This window comes from Ursus maritimus, unplaced genomic scaffold (assembly GCF_017311325.1).
Source record: "Ursus maritimus isolate PB19 unplaced genomic scaffold, ASM1731132v1 scaffold_22, whole genome shotgun sequence".
Taxonomy (NCBI): Eukaryota; Metazoa; Chordata; class Mammalia; order Carnivora; family Ursidae; genus Ursus; species Ursus maritimus.
The window spans coordinates 24,856,853-24,879,771 of NW_024424675.1; the positions used below are offsets into that span (position 1 = coordinate 24,856,853).

At 38.2% G+C, this 22,919-nt stretch overlaps 1 protein-coding gene across 5 annotated transcripts in view; it reads right to left on the reverse strand.

Annotated features, from left to right (window-relative positions):
- LOC103669912 (transient receptor potential cation channel subfamily C member 4 associated protein) overlaps window positions 1-22,919 on the reverse strand; it is a 66,415-nt gene that overhangs the window by 37,756 nt on the left and 5,740 nt on the right. For all 5 annotated transcript variants that reach the window (XM_040638226.1, XM_040638224.1, XM_040638225.1 and 2 more), the window contains exons 2-6: window positions 15,159-15,287; window positions 12,231-12,347; window positions 6,539-6,596; window positions 4,163-4,218; window positions 1,884-2,012 (exon numbers count right to left, since the gene is read on the reverse strand). In XM_040638226.1, coding sequence (XP_040494160.1) covers window positions 1,884-2,012; window positions 4,163-4,218; window positions 6,539-6,596; window positions 12,231-12,347; window positions 15,159-15,287 — 489 coding nt within the window. The remainder of the gene's footprint in view (window positions 1-1,883; window positions 2,013-4,162; window positions 4,219-6,538; window positions 6,597-12,230; window positions 12,348-15,158; window positions 15,288-22,919) is intronic.

Genomic DNA, 22,919 nt, shown 5'->3' on the forward strand with positions numbered 1-22,919 from the left:
ATATAAATGATTCCAATGACACATATTCTTGGGGTGCCTGGGTGGCTCAGATGGTTAAGCACCTGACTCTTAATCTCAGCTCAGGCCTCAATCTCAGGATTGTGAGTTCAAGCTCCATGTTGGGCTCCACGCTGAACATGGAACCTACTTCAAAAAAAAAGCCAAAGAAAGAAAGAAAGGCCAATGATATATATTTTCACCACTTGCGCTCTCTCTCTCTCACTGTGGTCTCGATTTGTATTTCTTTGATCATCAATAGAGTTAAGCATGTTCTATTTATGGATTATTTGTTTCTCTATGAAATGTTTGCTTACATCATTGCCCCCCACTCTTCTGTACCGGGGTATTTGTCTTTTTCTTGCTGATTTGTAAGAACTCTTGATAAATTCTGAATACCAATCCTTTGTCAGTTACATGGGTTACATATATCGTTTCCCAGTTTGTGGCTTGGGTTCCCACTTTATGGTGTCCATCCCCCTTTCAAACTGCACCACGTAACCATGTCTAGCAGAACTCATCACTATTTTTGGTAACACACAAAGAAATGAACATTTCTGGGCACGAGGGACAAGCAGGAAAAGTTAGGAAGAAGCAATCCTAGACTCCCGTGCTAAGACTGCCAGGGAATCTGGTGTTTCCGCCCTGGAAGCCCCCTTTCACACACTGGCTAGAGCATACAATTATCGGAAAAATAACAAAGCCTTTTTATCAAAGGGTACAAAGGGTCTGTCTGGGACCTGCACACATCTCCAGTGTGTTCCTACAGACAAAAGGCCACTTGTGCATCCTCCGCCTGTGCATGACAAGCAGGACCCGGGGAAAATGCAGCAGAAAGACAGAAATGAAAGCTGGGCTAACCACAATGCACGTGGGTAGCCTTTTCCTGGCAACAGCAACTCTAAGAGGCTGCTCCTGCCTACTCAGTAGTAAGAGGAAGAAATCTGCCAGCCTGCAATCAACATGGAGGCGTGGAACAAAGACTGGGGAAGGAGGCTCCACATCTTCACAAGCGTTATGCAAAAATCTCATAGAGTGATTATCTAGCAGAGGTCTATGGGTGTGTTTTTTGGGGTAAGTTCCTGATGATAATTTTTTAATTTAGTGTTTCATTTCAATCACAGTTGTTTGGTTTTTTTCTTTTTTTTCCTTTTGTAAAAAGTAAGCTCTTCACCCAACATGGGGCTTGAACTCACAACCCTAAGATCAAGAGTCCTATGCTCTGCTGACTGAGCCAACCAGGCACTCCTTTGTGTGTTTTTTTTAAAAGCATATTCTGGATCTTTTGGATGTCCATCTTACAACCAAAGTGGCAGGATGTCAGTGCTCACATCTGTGTCCTCAATGCTGGTATCAATTAAACTTTAACGGTTGAAGACTAATGAGAATAAACAGAAGTGGACTTAATAAGTAAAAGTCGAACATCCCCACCCAGGGGAACATATACTAATGAAGGAAGGTTTCACAGCATTCAAATAAAGAAAAATGGCAAGAAAATGGAGTCATCACACAGCATACAGCAGTGCAAGTATGCTCTGAAGACCTTGCATCATAATGATTAGTGAGGGGTAATTTGATTTCAGCAAAGTAACATTAGCCATCACATTAAATTCACAAAGTCAATCTGAACTTTTGAGTCTTATCATTAGATTGATTTCAATTTATATACTGGTTTGGGTTTTACCGTCATTTAAAAACCATCAGAATAAGGAGTATGACCTAGTTTTGTACTTGAATATATTTAAGTAAAAAAAAAAAAGTTAACACTAGGAATATGGAAGAATTTTCTTTCAAAAGAGCTCTGTACATCATTCAGGTTTGAGAATCCAATTGTCTGAGATACCCTCCCCCGTCTGGTCAACGACCTGCTAGAAAACATAGCTCACCTTTTTAACACCCAAAATGTCTTCAATGAGGGTTGCTGTTTGTAAGAATGTTTTCTTACTTGTCATCAATGTAAACAGGAAGATCACAAAGTCATTCTTTTCTGCCAAACGCTTTGTAACTCCTTCCGTCTATCACAAGGGAAAAAGAAGACAAAAGGCAAAATAGGTTATAATCACAAAATAAAACATGAAAAGCAAGGTATCCCCTTCCAGAAACTGAAAAAGCAATTCCAAGCTATATCAGGAATTCTTGGCAGGGGCCTTAAATCACTAAAACTATATACAAAACATTGTGTGCAAATGCATTTTGGGGGGAGGGGTTTTTTCATGGTAGGTTCATCATAGGTTCTTGACCTACTATCTGCCTAGTAACTAAATGAGGACCTACAAACTAGCATCCAGTAAGCCAAGTTTTATTTGGCCAGCAGTACATTTTAAATTTGGAATGTAAGTGTCTTTAGGCAGGATATGCTTACTCCAGGTCAGCCACAATTTGCACAAGTTTCCACCCCAAAGCGGCACCATCAGACATTTCTTGGTTTCTGCCTAATTCCTGGAATTAAGCCAGATCAGCACAGACTTGGGCCATATCATCCTATGTTCTTCACATTTTGTTTCCTTCTCTTTCTTTCCTTTTTCTTTCTTCCTTTCTTTCTTGCATGAACTGTGTTTTGCTGGAATATTATTAACATTAGGTGTCATTAATAACAAACACCCTCAACAAACTAATGACTATATGGATGTTGCCAATGATGGAGTCATTACGTCATACACATGTCATCTCTTAAAATAAGGACAAGTTCTTACTGACCTTAGTTGCAAGAGTAGTTGTGTGTTAGCTGGACAGTTAACTTTTATGTTATTGGTCTGTCTGTGCCTATCTGTCCGCTAGCTACACGTGGCTACTGAGAACCTGAAATGTGGCTAAGTCTGAACTGAGATGTGCTCTAGGTATTAAAAAATCACTGGATTTTGAAAGCTTAGTACAAAAAAGGAGGTAAATATCCCATTAATAATCACTTATATTATTTACATGTTGGAATACTCTTAATATACTATGCTAAATAAAATATATTATTAAAATTAACCTCACCTATTTCTTCCCCTTCTTTTCTTCCTTTCTAAAAAAATGTGGCTATAAGGAAATTTAAAATAATCTAAGTGGTTCACGCTGTATTTTTGTTGCATGGCTCTGTTACAGATGCTGAACTGTGTAAGTGCTGAACCTACTTCCCTAGTTGTGTTGGCTGATAAGAAACTTGAATTCCAATCTGTGTCCCATCCAGACATGCGACAGATGATTTTTTAGTCAGCCCAATTCCTGAATACATGTTATGCCCTCACCTTGTTCTATACTTTTCTTTCTTACCTACTTCTAAATTTATGACTTATGATCTTGGTAGATTTTACCGCTACAAGAACTCCTGAAATCTCTTTCTGCATGAGTCAAGAAATGCAACGGAATCAAATGTTCCACTGTATTTCATAACATACAGGTTTTGCTTCTATAGGAGCATTTCCTTCCACAGGATTATTCCATTCTGGTGTGTATTACGTGCACTGCGTACAGGTGACCACATATGCCCTTAAAAGACAGGTACTGTGTCTGACAAAAACTAGCACTTGTATGTTGCTTTACAAAGTGCTTTCACATCTATCATCCCACTTAGTCCTCACAAGCCTACGATGCTAGTAAGGTTACCGACTGCACCCTACAGATAAGAAACTAAAGCTCAGGGAGGTGAATTAATAAGCACTGAGCCAGGAGCCAGAACTCCAAATCCAGTTCTAGTACTAAGTGCTAGCCTTCTTCCTTTCTACCAAATTGCTCTTTTATTCACCATTCTTTCCTTTTCAGGGGTCAACCAGGCAGAGTCTCCTGCTTAATACATTGGTGGGGCTTCTGGTTCCGGTTTTGTTTTCTAACAAGGAAAATGAAGGAACAGAAATAATAAAGAGGAATCTTAAAGGTTACACACACTCTTCCGGTATATGTATCCACTTGATAAATGATTGTTCAGTGTCTGCTTGGACACCTCCAGGGCTAAAGGAGATCACTACCTGCTAGAGCAGCCCTAACTCTTAATAATTTCTATGAAATTCTGCCTCCCCACAACTTCCGCCTGCTGGTCCTGGTTCACAGGCCCACACAAGTAAGTCCAATTCCCGCATGTCTGAGAATAGGTCTCACATCCACCACCCCCACTTTAACTTTCCCCTCTCAAGCACTGCAGATGTGGTGGGCACATAAATGGGGCCCCAAGGGCAGGCGTACTTACACAGACACATGTATTATACAGGATGCTCAAACAGTCCTTGGACATTTCATCACTTACTGAAAGTGAAGGGGGAATAATTGGTTATTTTTCTCACTGAAAAGATGGCATAATAGAATTAAATTTTCTGAACCTAAGAACTGTTCCTCACAATCCCCTCCAAGATGATTACTTTCCTTTTAGCATACCTCTTTCCAGTCCTTGCTTACCAAAGATTTTCATGGTGCTCATCAGACCCTACAAACCAATCTGTATACTGATTTTTGGTTTGATACAGTAGCCGTTTTCTTCTTAAGCTCCACAGTCTTCATACTTTCAACCTATTGTGGTGTCATCTCTCAATAGCCATGTTCCCTTTGTAGTTTGCTTAGAATATATCCAGGGCTTGGGGGGCATTTTTGCTATTTAAATAGACTAAAAACAAACAATTTAATATATATATGTACCTTTTTCTGCTTTTGTTGCATTGGTTCCTCAAGATACATTTCCAAAAGCAGAAGTGCTAGAATCCAAAGTATAAGCTTCCTGATTGTACGTTATAAATTTCCACTGAAGGTTCTACTACCAGCAAACAAAAGTATCATTTTTATTGAAGACTCACAAGTGTGTTTGTTTTTGTTATTTCTGTTGGGGAAATGTCTTTTAACGCCTGACCTATTAACTCCAACAAAGAACTAGCTACTTCTCTGTGAGCAGTAACGGGGGAATACAACAAAGGAAACAATTTTTATGACCCCTGAGCCTGGAGAGGATAAAACTGAGTATGAACCATCAATAAAGTGTTTTTGCTTGGCATTACTTTTATTTTTAAGAACTATTTCCATCCATTCCTATGCTGCCACAAACTCAATGTTAGGTCTCCCTCTGAGATGTCAATGGGCAGCCCTGCCAAGCTAGCTTGACCAGAAGGGTTATCTGATATAATCTGGAGACAATGCAGATGTCCCTTATCACTACCTTTCAACCTGTGGGGGCTTTTTTGTTTATCTCAAGACTTCAGAGCAGGTTGGAATACCAGATCAGTGTATCTCTGCATTTCTAGACCTTTCATTTTCAAAGGGAATTGCAACTCACTCATTCATCAAATATTTATTCAGCATCTACTCAAGATCAGATAAAGAATACACAGTGGTTAGCAAAAAAATAAAATAAGATAAAGTCTCTAAACCCAGTAGGAGAAAGAGAGAATAAACCCACCAACAATTACAAGATGCTACTTGCTATCAGTGTACACAGAGAACACGAAGAACCAATTTGATAGAGTACAAAGCTGAGACATCAAAGATGAATATGAATCTTCTTAACCACTGCTGCACATACAAATGAGGCCTTACATAATATGTTTTGTTTGAGTTAAGGGGGGAGTTTTTTTTAATTTAAAAAAGTATGTATTTTTCCCTTTGCCTCATTGCATCCGAGAGAGCAAGATGGGTCTCCAGCAGCTCTCCTGGAGAAACATCCTAGGAAGTTTGCCCAGGGTTCTCCTCCTTGCCACCTATGCTCAAACTGGTAGTCTTATCAGGAAATACAGCCTCAATATGGGCCACCAGTATTTAGGTCAGTACATGAAGGAGACAGGCTTCATTAAGTTGGATTAGGTGAACTTCTCTGAATGGGTCATCCAAGATACCTACCTTAACGCTAGCTCATTGTATATAAAAGAAAAATACTTCAACTAAACAAATATGTATGTGATGTTTGTAGAAGCGCATTCATCAAATGTTAAAAGTAATTTCTGGCATGTATGTATGTATGTATGTGTTTTTTGTGATCTCTGGCTGTCCCAGAGTACTCTTAATTTTTTTTCTTAATACAGAATACCTAAAAATAGTATTTGTAACATGTATAAGTTATAAAAAGGAATAATAGAATAATACCCACAGACCCAACACCCAGCTTAAGAAATAATGTGCTACCAAAACACTTTGACTTTCTAACCTTTACCATTTCTGGTAATGACTAAACTTTTTACCAAGAGCACATATCACCCTTACAACAACAAATATATACTTTTTAAAATAAAACAAACAAATGATCTTACCAGGTTATTCATTACTCCCTCAATTAACTAGATAGGAAAAATAAGAATTTCCAGAGAAAACACAAAAGCTGGGCCATGGACTATTAGAAACTACAACGATGCAATTCTTTTAGCCCAGTGGCTTTCACGCTTTTTCGTTTAAAGCCCCAGATCTGTATTTCTATCTAGTACAAAGTGAAGAGAGAGAGCTCTTAGGTGGGGGTGGAGAGCGTATGCTGCCGCTGAATGGAAGGCAGACCCTCACTGTTGAGCGAGGAGGGGAAAGAAGAGAAGCCCCTGGAACCACATCACACCAGCAAGCTGGGAAAGGAGGACCAGTGGCTCGCAAGTATACTTACTTTTCAGTTTCTGTCCCCGGATAGAGATTGTAGGCCTCATAAGAATTTCTACAAGGAGCTATATATTAAAAAAAAAAAAAAAAAAAAAAAAAAAAGAAAAGAAAAGAAAAAGGAAACAAAGAAAAGAATATTGGGTAAAATCTTCAAAATTAACTCCAAGCAAGCACAACTTATAAAACAATCTTTTGCCATGACAACTGATGACCCAGATATCTGTCATAGTACTAAAAGACCCTCTGCTTCCCAACACATCCAGAAGGCAGTGAGGCTCGCAGGAATGAGCACTGTACCAAGGGTCAGGAAACCTCAGTCACAGCTCAGCCACCTAGTCCCCATGTCAACTTGGGCAAGTCAGTGTCCCTCCATGGCCTCAGCTTTCTCATTTAAAAAAATAAGCATGTTGGACTACATCATCTCTGGGATCCAATTTGGCTTTAATTTTTTAGAAGCTACAGAATGTCATCACTAGGATTCCTCTTTTGCTTTAAGAACATTTATGTTCTTTTACAGACATAAATTAATAAAACAGAATCTCAAAAGACACACCTATAAACTGTTAATACAGATTTCTATGGGGGATAGGGATGATATACATTCATTTTTCATTTTACATACTTTTAATACAACACATAATTTTTTGCTTAAACTCTTTACAATAAGAATGCATTTAAAAACCCATTCTGGTGAGACAAAGGACAGTTTATTATGAGAAAAGGGTCAATCCATCGGGAAGATTAACAACTATAAATACATGCACCTAACAACAAAGCCTCGAAATACATGAAGCAAAAGCTGACAGAAGTGAAGTAAACAGACAATTCAAAAATAACAGACACTTCAATATCCCGCCTTTAATAATGGACAAACAACTAAGCATCACCAAAGAAATAGGAAGACTCGAACATAATAAACCAACAAGCTCTAATAGACGTTTACAGGACATTTTGCCTAGCAAAGAATATACATTCAACTCAAGCACACGTGCAATATTTACCAGGATAAATCACATATTAGACCATAAAACAAGCCTCATAAATTAAAAGGCACTGAAACTATCAAAGCATATTCTCCAACCACAATGAAATGAAATTAAAAATTAATAACAAAGAAATCAGGGAAATTCACCAATGTGTATAATTAAAAAACAAATCCTAATAATCAATGAGTCGAAGAAGAAATCACAAGGAAAACTGGAAAATACTTGGAGATAGATGAATACAGTAAAACTTATGATACAGCTAAAGCAGTGTTTAGAGGGAAATTTATAGTTGTAAGTACCTATACTTAAAAAAACAAAAAAGAATAATCTCAAACCAGTAACCTAATCTTTCACATTGAGACAGTGGAAAAGGAGGTAGAAACCCAAAGCAAGCAGAAAAAAAGGAAAAAAATAAGAATTAAAGTAAAAACTAATTTAGTAAAGAATAGAAAATAACAGAAAATCAACTATATCACCACTGACCATACAGAGAACAAAAATTACCTTTCTTCTGATGGACACTTTTAACCACTATGTAAGAAGTACACTAAGCATCTTCGTATACAAAGCTTCATCTCATTTTGACTTACACCTTCATGAGAGATTTACAGAAATGTAAACAAGGCAAAATGGGTAATGATTTTTAAGGTTTAAGGCATACTACACCATTTTCAAAAGAGATGCCTCACTTCTCACAATCATCCAAGGTGTAAGATGCTCAACCACACAGAATATAAATTCACTTCCAGTGGAAGATGAACTAAGTCAGTGAATAAATTAAAAGTTCTTGAATGCCAAGCTATGGATTACACCTGGCCCACAGACATTTCATTTGGTCCACACCTACTGAAAAGCTGGGAGAAGTTACCCGTAAGAGTCTAGATTTCCCACATCCCCCAGGGCAACAGCAATCAATGGGCATGAAAGAGTCATTTCCCCCATCAAAGGGGCCACACTCTCCACTTCTCCGCAGTCCCTGTAGGCATTTAATTTACACAGATCATCTGACTTGGGCCTCCGTTGCTCTAGTAAGTTACCCACCTGACCCTGTACGCATCTGACTTTGCAAACTCGAGGATACACTTTTCACGTCAGCGTTGACAAAGGGGTGGCCTAACCAGCAGCACTCCCAATTATTCCAATTCGGCTGAGCTTTGGGCAGCATACTGAAGAGAGGGTTACTTTGGGACTTGCTAGTGACTGGCAGAGGAAGAACTAAAGAACTCGGTCTCAAAAATACCTTTAGGAGCAAGATGACAAGGGAGTTCAACAAGAACAAATGCACCCAAGTTAAGGTAGGTGAAGAGAAAAAGGACCCAAGCTAAAGCTCGTATTTATGAACAGGCTGAAGTTCCTGGAGAAGCTCATCTTCTCCAAAGCAGACCAAAACCTCACAAAATCAAGAAACTTTGATGCAAAGATGTCCCTGACAGGCATCTGCAACAGAAAACCGCATTTTCACTGCCAACAGACATCAGGCTAGAGACCCACATTATTCTTTTTTCCTCCCATAAACTGGTTTCCATTAAATAAATTTTGGGACGCCTGGGTGGCTCAGTCAGTTAAGCAGCTGCCTTCGGCTCAGGTCATGATCCCAGGGTCCTGGGACTGAGTCCCACATCGGGCTCCTTGCTCAGCAGGGAGCCTGCTTCTCCCCCTGCTTGTGCTTTCCCTATCTCTCTCTCTCTGATAAATAAATAAAATCTTTCCCCAAAAAATAATAAATAAATTCCTTGATGAACAATTCAGAGGTGAAGGGTCCCTCAAGCTGGCCGTTAAGTCCACGCTACAGGACCACTGGAGCTGCTGAGGAGAGGCAATGCTGAGCGACAATTAGGAAATGAAGGCTAAGGCTGATGCTATGGGTCCAAACGTGTAACACTCCATCTTTACTTTCATGGCAAAGGGCTCTTTAAGGAAACAGTTTTTAAACTGCCATATAACATACCAACATAGCAGAGTATAACCCATAAACATAAAGCTCCAGTTTTTACAAAGTGAACATCATTCCTATACAGTCACCACCCAGATCAAGGACAGATATGGGGAGGGGGGGGAGTAGGATCCCAGTCCCTCACTCATTACATGGTGCAAAAATTTAAACGTATGCGATAAAAACTTTAAAATATTACAAAGAAATATAGACCCAGTTTATAATCCAACAGTGGGAAAAGCAAGAAACAAAGCTCTGAAGCCATAAAAGGAAAGACTGAGCAATCTGATAACCTAAAAAGTAAACCCTCCGACATTTAAAAGTACCATAAACAAAGTCAAAATTCATTTCTCAAACTTAGAGAAATAAAAATACAACACATATAACAAAGGACCTTTAAAAATTGAGTAATCTCAAAGTGCTACCATCTAAATGTTTGTGTCCTCCCAAAATTCACATTAAATCCTAATGCCAAATGGGATAGCATTAGGCAGTGGGGCATTTGGAAACTGATTAGGTTTGGAGGGCAGAGCCCTCATAAATGGGATTATGTCCTTCCAAAAGAGGCTCCTGAGAGATCCCTAGCCCCTCCTACTACAGGAGGACACAGTGAGAGGCTGGCAGTCTGCAACCTGGGCCTTCCCCACACACTAAATCTGCCAGTGCCATGACCACAGAAATCCCAGCCTCCGGTACTATGACAAATAGATTCCTGTTGCTTAGAAGTTACCCAGCCTGTGGGGTGCCTGGGTGGCACAGCGGTTGAGCGTCTGCCTTCGGCTCAGGGCGTGATCCCGGCGTTCTGGGATCGAGCCCCACATCAGGCTCCTCCGCTATGAGCCTGCTTCTTCCTCTCCCACTCCCCCTGCTTGTGTTCCCTCTCTCGCTGGCTGTCTCTATCTCTGTCGAATAAATAAATAAAATCTTTAAAAAAATAAATAAATAAATAAATCTTTTTAAAAAAAATACTAAAAGAAGGTATTTTCTAAGGAAGACACACAGATGGCTTATAAACACATAAAAAGATGCCCAACACCAAGAGCCACCAAGACAATCAGCATCAAAAGCAGTGAGATACCACTTCACGCCCACAAGGATGGCTTAACCGAAAAACACAGATAACAACAGATGTTGACAAGGATGTGGAAAAATTAGAACCTGCATACACCATAAGTGGGCATGTAAAATGGTGCAGCTGCTCTGAAAAACAGTCTAAAGGGTCCTCAAAAGATTAAACTTAAGAGTTACCATACGACCCAGCAAACCCACTTCCAGGTATACACCCCAAATTAATAAAAATGTCTGTTCACAAAGCAGTGGGGCACAAATGTTAAGAGCAGCATTATTCTTAACAGCTAAAAGGCAGAAGCCCAAAAGTCCATCAGCTGACAAACAGATACACAAAATGTGGTCTATCCATCCATACAATGGAACATTCTTCAGCCATAGAAAGGAATAAAGTACTGATACATGCTACAACATGGATGAACTTGAAAACATTAAACTAAGTAAAAGAAGCCAGTAACAGAAGACCACATATTACATGATGCCATTCAGATGAAATGTCCAGAACAGGGATATCTACAGAGATGGAAAATAGAGTAAACGTTGCCTATGACAGGGGTATATAGGGGAGTGATAGCTAAAACATATGGAGTTTTTCCTGGGGTGATAAAAATATCTTAAAATTGACTGTGGTGATGGTTGCACGTATCTATGAATTTACCAAAAACCACTGAATTGTATACTTCAAATGGGTGAATTGTATGGTATGTGAACTATATCTCATTAAAGCTTTTTAAGAAACTGAAGAAATACCATTTTTCTATCAAGTTAATAAATACTTAAAATTTACTTAAAATGTACCATTTGGTAAAGGCGGCTACTGGGGGCTGGTAATGTTCCATTTCATGATTTGGGTGGTAGCGACAAAGGTGAAATTATTTTGTGATAATTACTGGTATACTTTTCTATAAGCAAGGCTTCAATAACACAGTCCATAAAAGCACACATATATACACTGTGTTGGTGATGGTGCAGATCAACAGACACTCTTATACTTTGCTACTGGGGATGTAAGCTGATAAAACCTCTTAGGTATATAATTAATGAGTTTATAAACAATAAAGCACACATAAGTTTTGATCCCACAGGTATATACTCCCATGTACAAAAGCCTTTACTGCAACCTTACTGTAAAAGGAAAGATGTGAGAAAACTCTAAATGCCCATCAATTGGGGCATGGGTAAAAAAATTATGATATAATTATACCAGGGAATACTATATAGCTATTTAAAATAATAAGGCAGATTTACATATACAGAATCTACCCCCAAGCTAGAGAATTTACATGGAAAAAGCAAGGTACAGAGCAGTGTATCTGTATACGGGGTATGCCACCTCTATGTGGGGAGAAAATAAACCTAAGGTGAGGACAGTGGGGGTTATTTACACACACACACACACACACACACACACACACACACACACACATTACCACAGAACATCTCTGGAGGGACACAGAAAAACTAGAAATCACAGCTGCCTCTGAGAAGGGGATGGGGGATAGGAGACACGCCTTCCATTTTGTGAAGAAAAAGGTGGATATATTATTAACTCAAATAAATCAATTCTTCTCCTGTAAAAGCTATGGTGCTTCAACACAGGAGAGGGCCCCTGAGCTTCTGAAGACTATAAATTCTGAAATGTCTCGTTTCTCCCATTTCAAGAGTTAAATATTCAAGCGGTTAAGCTGTAGTAATAATGACCAACTACTTACATCAACACCTCCAAACAGGTCAAAAATATAAGTATTTGGATAAGTGGTTTCTTGGGTAAGTTTCCTCTCTTCAGTAACAAATGCCATAGCCTCCATGGAGAGAAGAGGAGAAATTTCCTAATTTAAAAAAAGTATACAGACAGACTTTCAGTTTTAGTATCCAAGAGGAACCACGCACCAAAACATCAGTTTGCATTTTAGTCACAACCTGAATGCCCATGAGCCCAAAGATAGCCCCCAATGAACCACAATAGAAACAAATAATAATCTTACAGAAAAGCTAATATGACGATCAAAATCTGAATAGTAACAATAGCTCACTTATTTAATGCTTATTATGTACCCGGTATGGTTCTAAGTACTCCATGCATGACTCCTTTTAATTCTCACAAACCTACAAGATAACAGTAATTTATCATCCCAACTTTATAGATAAGCAAACTGAGATACAAAGAAGTTGTCAAGGTCACACAGCTGGTAAGTAACAGAGCCAGGATTTAAATCTAGGAAGTCTGGCTCCAGAGTTTGCTCTTACAGAAGAAAAAGGAACTATCTGGGGTGAAGCATTTGGTGGGAAGAATCCAGGACCCTACTATTAGGCTCTCTCTTCAGAGATCTTGAGGGAAGATGGCACACGATGGGCTAGAGCAGTGGTTCTCACACAGTGGCGAACATCAGAATCACCAGAAAGACCTGTTAAAACCCATACTGCTGAGTCCCACCTGTAGAGTCTCTGATTCAATAGGCCTGGGGTGGGGCCTGAGAACGTGCATTTGTAACAACCTCCCCAGCGCTGCTAATATTGCTGGTCCAGGCACCACACATCAAGAAAAAGCAGAACTCGGGGTGCCTGGGTGGCACAGCGGTTAAGCGTCTGCCTTCGGCTCAGGGCGTGATCCCGGCGTTATGGGATCGAGCCCCACATCAGGCTCCTCTGCTATGAGCCTGCTTCTTCCTCTCCCCCTCCCCCTGCTTGTGTTCCCTCTCTCGCTGGCTGTCCCTCTGCCGAATAAAATAAAATAAAATCTTTAAAAATAAAAAAAGAAAGAAAAAGCAGAACTCTTACAGATAACCTGTAACATGCTGGGCACTGGGGTTTGATACTTTAGCCCATCTAATCCTTAAAATAATTCAATGAAGTGAGTATAGTTTTACTCATTTTATACGTGAAAAGCAAAATCACAAAGCTGCCCAGGCTCACGTAATTAGTGACTGAACCATTTACTAAAGACTGAACCCCTTTCTCTGGGTCTCATTTTTCTCAACTATAGAACTAGGATGTAATTCCTGCTGGCAACATAGTACAGTGGAAGCTGGTCTTAGAGGAAGACGAAGACAAATCTGGGCTCATCATGTGACAGCCACAGGCTTTGGGTGGGTTATTGCTGAGGCTGTTCTTTCACAACTGAAAAAGGGAATTGTAGAAGACATCTGCGTTTGCTTGCCCACTATCTCTTTATCTCTTCTTCAAGTAAAAGCCCCATTTCCTTGGGGGAAAGGCCCCTCCCCACTTTCCACAGAGTTCTGCTGGGGTTGCCACCAAGCACCAGGAGCAGGTGACCAGGCTTGGCCAATAGTCTCTCATCCCCCTCACCTCGGTGGCTGGCCCAAGTTGTAGAAATGTCACCTTACAGCTGTGATTACATGGAGGAACATGAGGCCACACACAGATGTCAAGGTAAGAAAGTACAGCTTAACCCTGTTCAGCCCCTGAATTCACACATATGCTCTCCAGTTATGCGAGACAATAAAGGATCTTTTTTGCTAGTCTGAGTGGGTTACTGTCACTTGCAATCAAAAGTACTCTGGACTAAAACAAGTATACCACGCATGTCAGAGTTACCATAAGAATTAAATAATCCTTGTACACAGGCTTCAAAGAAGCATGTGTTGGATGAATAAAGAAATAGTGATCATGCATCAAGAGCAAGTATTCACAAATGTTAATTTCTCTCTTTCTTCTACCCCACATTCAGAGATTTTGCAGGAATCAAGTGTAATAATGTACAATTCCTTGCAAAGTTTTCAAACAAATGTAAAAGACTCTATTTCTATCCCATTCAGACTATATTAAGAATACAAAACACCTTTTTTAAATTAAATAAACTTTTATTTGGAAATGATTTTCAATTTATGGAAAATTTGTACAGACAAAACATCTCTTCTTAAAGGGAAAGCTTATTTGCTGCCTACTATATTTTAGAATGACTTATGTGATATAATAATCAAAACTTTACCTCTGAAGAACATTATATCAAGTTTCATTATGATCAACTATAACTTGCATGAGTTTTAACTGCAGCTAGTACTGGTGATCTAAATTCAAATTTGGACCTATCCCCCAAGCTAAAGTTTGGATACCATAACTCCAGACCTACTGAACCTGAAACTCTGGGCGGGCGCGTGAGGGCCAGCACTGTTTTACCAAGCCTTCCAGGTGATTCTGATACACACTCAAGTTCGAGAACAGGTGCCTTAGCATCTCTCTGCACTCTTCCATCCCTCTCCCAACCATCAACCCCAGTTCCTTCATCTTATGTTGGTCATAATGGATCGACAACCACAAGGCCACTTCCTTGAACCTTTAGCAACATGGGAGTTTTAAAACTCCTGCTCAAGAAGAATGTCATCACAATCCCGGGACACAGTGTTGGCCTCCCGAATTAAGCAAGCACTGCCACAAAACAAGTGTGAATAAAGCCCAGAAGCACAGACACAGGAACTTAATGGGGATTATCTCTGGGTGGTGGGATTACAGTTGATTTTTATTTTCTTCTTTGCACTTTTTCTGAACTTCCCAAATTTTCTACAGCTTACACATTAAAAACAGGCTATTTTAAAAAGTACATACACTGAAGGAGAAAAAAAACACACATCGTGTCACCTGGAGGCTTTGAATGCAGCCCTCCCAAGGCCCCTAAGAGTTACCTTGAGGATGTTTTGGCACTCAATGAAGTCACTGTGGAGGTGGCTGGTTGCATACAGCTTCAGGAGCAGCTGAGGAATTCCACTCCACTTGGACTGTTTGTCCCTCTCTGCCAAAAATGTCTCCGTGAACTGTGAGTCAAAAGAAAAAAAGAAAAAGGAACGTTTTACTGGCGAGGAAAGAACTACCAGCATGCATGGTAAAGGGAAGCAGCTGCCTCCTAAACACACCCAGGACAAGTAATTCAAAGGTCTCCTTCTAGAAACCTTCAAAAGCTCCCCAAGAGCCTACAAGCTAAAGTACAACTCCTTGCCTTGTGACATAGCCGCCTTTATATTCTATCACCTGCCCTCCTCTCTAGTTTCATCCCTTTCCCAGTCACACTCCAGGCTCCAAATGTGCATGTTTTCTATGTCTCTCTGCACGTGTTCTTCCTTGCCTAAAATGTCCTCTCCTGGTCTTTACCTGGAAAGCTCCTTCTCCTTCTTCAAAGTGTAAGCCAAATAAGCCAAATGTTCCTTGCTGGGTCTTCCCTTCTCCTTTTTGTTTCTTTTTTAAAAGATTTTATTTATTTGAGAGAGAGAGAGAGAAAGCGCAGGCACACACGCACACTAGGAGTGGAGGGGGTTGGGGGAAGAAAGAATTTCAAGTAGACTCCACACTGAACACGGAGCCCGACATGAGGCCTGATGCAGGGCTCAATCCCACGACCCCGAAATTATAACCTCAGCCCTGAGATCAGGGCCTGAGATGGATGCTCACCAGGTACCCCTCCCCCTCTCTCCTTTCTAAGCGAGTAAGTGTCCCTCCTCTGGGGCCTTATCTAACATTTTCCCTCTGTATCATAATTACTCATTCACTTGTCCCTCTCCTCCTGTAGACCACAAGCTCCTTCAGAGTAGGTACCAGGCTGTGTTTATCACGCCCACCTTCTCTCTCTCAAAGAATGGCAGGCATAGAACAGAGACTCAGTAAATGTTTGAAGGAATGAGCAATAACCTTCTAGTTTAATGACAGGTTCATTAACCAATTATGGCACAGTTCCACTAACATTCTTAGGACATATCATTAACCAGAGGCCGGATGTGAATTATTTTCATACACACTTGTCCCTCGATCAGATCAAAAGCACCTCATGACTATTATTACGGGACATGCAGGTCTTCAATAACGTCTTAGTCTATCCTGACGCATACCAGTCCTATGATTTTGAATAAATCCCACTATTCTTCCTGAGCTTGATTTCTCAGATTGTAAAAATAAGATAATACAGAAGTAAAGGTAATGAAATGTTTGTGAGAGTAATCTGTGTTTGGGTGAACCAAGAGCATTACCATTTCTGTAGGTAAAAAATGACTGAATATCAGCAATTTCATATCATTCAAAAACAATGTCCAAAAGCAACGGGAAACCATCTTTCCTTTCCTTGAAAGGAAAAAAAGAAAACAAACATGGTTTTATGGGACTCAGCAAAAGTAGTGTTTACAAATATACAGGTATAAACATTTATATTAAAAAGGAAAGATATCTCAGATAAATTATCTAAACTTCCACTGTGAGAAACTAGAAAAGAATAAACCAAACCCCAAACAAGCACAAGGAAATAAATACTACTACAAAAATAAATGATATGGAGAATAGAAAAATAATCAAGAAAAACCAACAAAATCAAAAGTTGGTTCTCTGAAAAGATCAACTAAATTAAAATTTTAGTTATAATGACCAACTTAACACTGACTCAAATAACTACATTCAGGAATGAAAGAGGGGACATTACTACCAACCATAAATTAAAAGGTTTATAAAGAAGCCGTAGTAATAATTATATGCCAACAAATTACATAACCTAGATGAAATGGACAAACTCCTAGAAAGACACAAAAAACTGAAACTGACTCAAGAAGAGCTGAATCAGTGATTTAATAAGAAAAAAGGAAAGAAAACTACCCACAAAGAAAAGCCTAAGTCCAGATGCTTCACTGGTCAATTCTACAAAACATTTAAAGAGAAACTAAAAATTCTTCACAGACTCTTTCATAAAACAAAAAAGGGAACACTTCCCAACTCATTCTGTTACCCTGATACCAAAATCTGACAAAGATGTCACAAGAACACCACAGACCAATATCTCTGATGGATATAGACACAAAAATCCCCAGCAAAACACTAGCAAACCAAATCCAGCAACATGTAAAAAGTATTCCAAACCATGACCAAGCAAAGTATATTCCAGGAATGCAAATTGGTTCAACATATGAAAATTAATCAATCTAATCAACCCGATAAAGGGTTATTTACCAAAAACCCACAGCTATCATAATAATTAACAGTAAAAGCCTGAATGCTTTCCCATTAAGATCAGGAAAAAGACAAGGATATTGATCCTCACCACTTCTATTTAACATTGTACTAGTGATTCAGGCCACAGCAATTAGGTAAGAAAAAGAAATAAAGGCATTCAGAGATGGAAAAGAAAACTGTATTTGCCATCCTATGATATTGTATATAGACTACATTATGGAACCCACATATAAAACTATTAGAGCTAATAAATGAATCAGCAAGGTTGCAGGATAAAAATCGATATACAAAAGTTAGCTAAATTTCTATATACTTACAACAGACAATCCAAAAATGAAATTAAGAAAGTCCCATTTACAATGAAACCCAAAATCATAACACTTAGGAATAAATTTAACAAAAGGAATACAAGACTTATAAAATTAAACGACAAAATATTATCAAAAGAAATTAAAGAACCCTAAATAAATAGAAAGCCATCCATGTTCACAGATTGGAAGACTTAATATTGCTAAAATAGCAATACTTCCTATACTGATTCAATGCAGTTTCTATCACAATCCCAGGCAGCTTCATTGAAGAAATTGACAACCTGATACTAAAATTCATATGGAAATGCAAATGACCCAGGATGGCCAAAATAATCTTGAAAAAAGAGAACAAAGTTGGAAGAATCACACTGATTTCAAAGTTTATTACAAGCTTGTAATAATCAAGACTTTGCCATAAGGATAAACAACAAGATCAATGGAATAGTACTGAGATTCCAAAATTAAATCCCTACATTTATGGTTAACTGATTTTTGACAACGGTGTCAACACAATTCAATGAGAAAAAAAAAGGTCTTTTCAACAAATGTTGCTGGGAAACTGGTATCCATAAGCAAAAGAATGAAGATGGACTCCTTTACACATACCATATACAGAAATTAACTCAAAATGGATTAAAGATCTAAATGTAAGAGCTAAAACTATGAAACTTTTAGAGGAAAACATAGGCATAGATTCATAACCTTAGACTAGGCAATGTTTTTCTTAGATATGACCTCTAAAAAACATGTAACAAAGGAAAAATAGGTAATTCATCACACTGAAAACATAAAGAACAATTATATGAACATCTTAATTGATGAGAAAAAGATTTTTATAAAATGCAACATCATAAACTGAAAAAAGAAGTGAACAAATAACAGTATCTACAGAAAACCTTAAGCAAACGTCATACTTAATGGTGAAATGTTTAAGGCTTTCCCTCTTAGATCAGGAACATGACACTTCCACTCAGGCAGCACAGTTAGGCAAGAAATAGAAAAAATATAAGATTGAAAAGGATAACATAAGGGGCACCTGGGTGGCACAGCGGTTAAGCGTCTGCCTTCGGCTCAGGGCGTGATCCCGGCGTTATGGGATCGAGCCCCACATCAGGCTCTTCCGCTATGAGCCTGTTTCTTCCTCTCCCACTCCCCCTGCTTGTGTTCCCTCTCTCGCTGGCTGTCTCTGTCTCTGTCAAATAAATAAATAAAATCTTTAAAAAAAAATAAAAAATAAAACCTTCATTTGCAGATATGATATTTACAAATGACTGTATACATATACAATCTAAAAGAATCTAAAGGTAAAGTATTAAAATATAAGGGCCATATAAATACAAGAATGATATAAAAATCAATCTTGTTTTTATATTACACCTACAGTTACAGGGGTGGAAGAGAAGGGGAGGGGAGGGGAAGGAAGAGAATGACTATATTGTATTCAATAGATTGAATGCAATCCCAAACAAAATTTTGTTGTAAAAATGTGCAAACTCGTTCTAAAATGTATACACAAATGGCAAAGCGCTAAGAAGAGCCAAGGAACTCTTAAAGATAACTATGTACAGGAAGCTATTCCTATTCAATACACTATAGTCAAAATCAACACACATGAAGTTACAGAAAATAAGACAAAGTGGTATCAAGCACAAGGATAAACAGACCAGTGGGAAAAAATAGACAGGAAACAGACATGAGAACAGACATCACAGAACACTCCTGGAATAAGCAACTTTTCAATAATGTGGGGTCAACTGGGTATCTTTATGCACAAGCTTACACCACATCCAAAAATAAATTCCAAATGGAACATATATTTAAATGTAAAAGGCAAAACAATAAAGCTTCTAGAAGATAAACAATTTCTTCATGATCCTTAGGGTAGGCAAAGACTTCTTAAATTGAATACAAAAAGCACTAACCATAAAGGAAAATAGTGATACAATGAGCTACATTAAAATTAAGCATGTGTGTTCATCAAAAAATCTTTTTAGAGACTAAAAAGGGAAACCACCAAATGAGAGAAATATTTATAAAACATCATTATAAAGGCTCATATCCAGGAAATGGAAATAACTTCAAATCAATAAAAAGAAAAAAAAAACCAACAGAGAAAAATATGCAAAAGATCTAAACAGGCCATCCACAAAAGAGGATGTTCAAATGGTCAACAGACTTCTGAAAAGGTGCTTAACTTCATTAATCATTGGGGAAACACAAACCAAAACCATAATGAGATACCAATACACAAACACTAGAATGACCAAATTTAAAAAGCCTGGCAACACCATGCATGGGTTAGTGAGAACATAAAACAGCAGGTACTCTTCATACATTGCTGGTGAGAATGTAAACTAGTACAACCACTTGGGAAAGTGTTTGGTAATAGCAACTGGTGCTGAACACATACATATCCTATAACCCAGCAATTCTAAATATATACCCAAAAGAAACTGTGCATATATGCACCAAGAGACACGTACAAGAATACTCATATAAGTGGTACTCATAAAAGCCCCAAACTGGAAAGATCTCAGATACTCAAAGGTAGAATGAACTGTGGTTTATTAATAGAATACTATACAGCAATAAAAATTAATGAATTACAGCTTCATTATCATCATGAATGAATCTAACAAATATCGAATGAAAGAAAGCAGATTCAGTACATACTGTTTAATTCTATTTATAAAAAGCATAAAAACTAGTACACCTAAATACAATGTTAGAAGTCAGGTTAGTAATTTCATTTGGAGAGGAGGAAAAGTAGAGCTGTAGAGTAGAGGTACAGAGGTGATCTGGTTGGTTGCTACATAGTTGATGGTTTTATTACTATTCATTGAGCTGTACACATATTTTTTTGTGCATTTTTATTTGTATGTTATATTTCAACACAAAAAGTTTTTTAAATGCCTGAAACAAAATAGATTTGTATGTACTGATTATGGAAGGATCTCTACGATACATTTTCAAGTGAAAAAAAAATAAATGCGCAATAGTATGTACATTATGATACCACTGCGTAAGAAAAAAAGATATATAGGCACATTTGCTTTTCTAAATTTAACATGTCTCTAGATAGATACACAAGAAATCAATAACCACAGCTGCCTCTGGGAGAATTGGAAGATGCCAGCAGAGGTGGTAGTGGGCTATTTGCAAGGGAGACTCACTTTTCTCTGTAACCTGAATGTGTATGTGCACATGTTTTCTATTCAAAACACATATTACCTCTGATGGGGGAGGGAATGAGATGAAGGGACATTAAATATACTGATACTGTCTTAAGTTTGGTGGTAGGTACATGGGTATTGCCATAATATTATGGTATTACTTACTATATAGGTTTTTGTAGGTCAAATATTTAATAAACAAACAAGTCTCTGCACAATGGCACCAGTAGATGCTCAATGAATATTAATTACCTTCCCCATCCCATTCCCAACATATCTACACTTATCTTTCACTATCTTCCATACAAGCATTCACTGTCTCTTCCCTGTCTTCTAATGGCCAATCAGAAGGACTTTCTCAGTGGTGTTCTTAGTGCCAGAAATATCTCTGCTACTCAAATTCTACTCATTCTTCAGAACCAACTCAACTCTCCCCTATTCCATGAAGTTCTCCAAAGCAATCAGCCCAACATAATCATAGGAGAGAAAATGGCTTTTAAAAATAGGAGGACCCTAAAAAATCTTAAAAAGTAAAAAAGAAAAATAGGAGGACTCTGAGAGTACATTCAGTGCATTTTGCAGAGGAAATTAATTTCAGGTAATAGACATGACTTTTTAATAGTTGTTATTCATTTTTTAGTTGTTACATATTTTGATGTATATCTACACCAAATGTCCAGCCCAATGAATACAAAAAAAGACTATCACCATGATTAAATTTCAGAATGCCAGAGAGAGAGAGAGATGATCCTAAAAGCTTTCAGGGGCCGGGGGGGGAATAGGTCACATACTAAGGAATGGGAATCAGAACAGAACCTCTCAACAGTTACACCAAATGCTTAAAGACAATGGAATAACACCATTACAAATTTAAGGGAAAATAACTCCCAACTTAGAATTTTATACCCAGCTAAACTTAATATACAAGTATAAGAATAAAAGACATTTTCAAATATGCAAGTTTAAAAAAAAAAGCCACCTCTCAAGTACTCTTTCTTAGGAGGCTACTAAGAGAATGCACTCTCCCAAAGAAAGACAGGATTCAAGAAACAAAGGATCTGGATCTAAAACATAAGAAAAATAAAATGCTTTGAATTTGGTGAAGGGAAATTCCAAGAATTCAGATGTATAGCTGTCCTAGCAAGGAACTAGTCTAAATTGGAGGAAGATGGAGAATTCCAAGAAGGATTTCTTTTTAAAAAATAAAGTTTTAGAATTGGGACTAAATTATAAGCACACAAAAAGCAAAGCAAATTTTAGAATGAGATTATTCTAGTGAAAGTAGCCAGACTCAAAGGCTGCATATGGTACAGTTCCATTGCAATGACAGTCTATAAAAGGGCATAGGAATAGGACAGTAAACAGAGGAGCAGTTGCTAGAGGATGGGGTGCGGAAGGTGTTAACTACTACAAGGGAATTTTCTATATCCTAACTGTAGTGGTGGTCACACAACTGCATTTGTCAAAACTCATAGAACTAACAGACATACCTCAGAGACATTGTAGGTTCAGTTCCAGACCACTGCAATGAAGTGAGACAAACGAATTCTTTGGTTTTCTAGTACATAATAAAAGTTATGTTTACATTACACTGTAGTCAATAAGTGTGAGATAGCATTATGTCTAAAAAAAAAGTACGCCTTCATTAAATATTGCTAAGAAATGCTGTCATCTGATCTTTCAGCAAGTCTTAATCACTGATCACAGATCATTATATTATAGTAATTAAAGTTTGAAATATTGTGAACATTACCAAAATGTAACAGAAACATCAAGTGAGCAAATGTTGTTGGAGAATGGCACCAACGGACTTGTTCCATGCAAGACTGTCACAAAACTTCAATTTTGCAAAAATGCAGCATCCGTGAAGCACAACAGACAAAGCACAACAAAACAAAGTATGCCTCTATACACTAAATAGGATGAATTCTACTATATTTATATCTCAATTCAAAAAATGGAGGGGGGAGACAGTGGC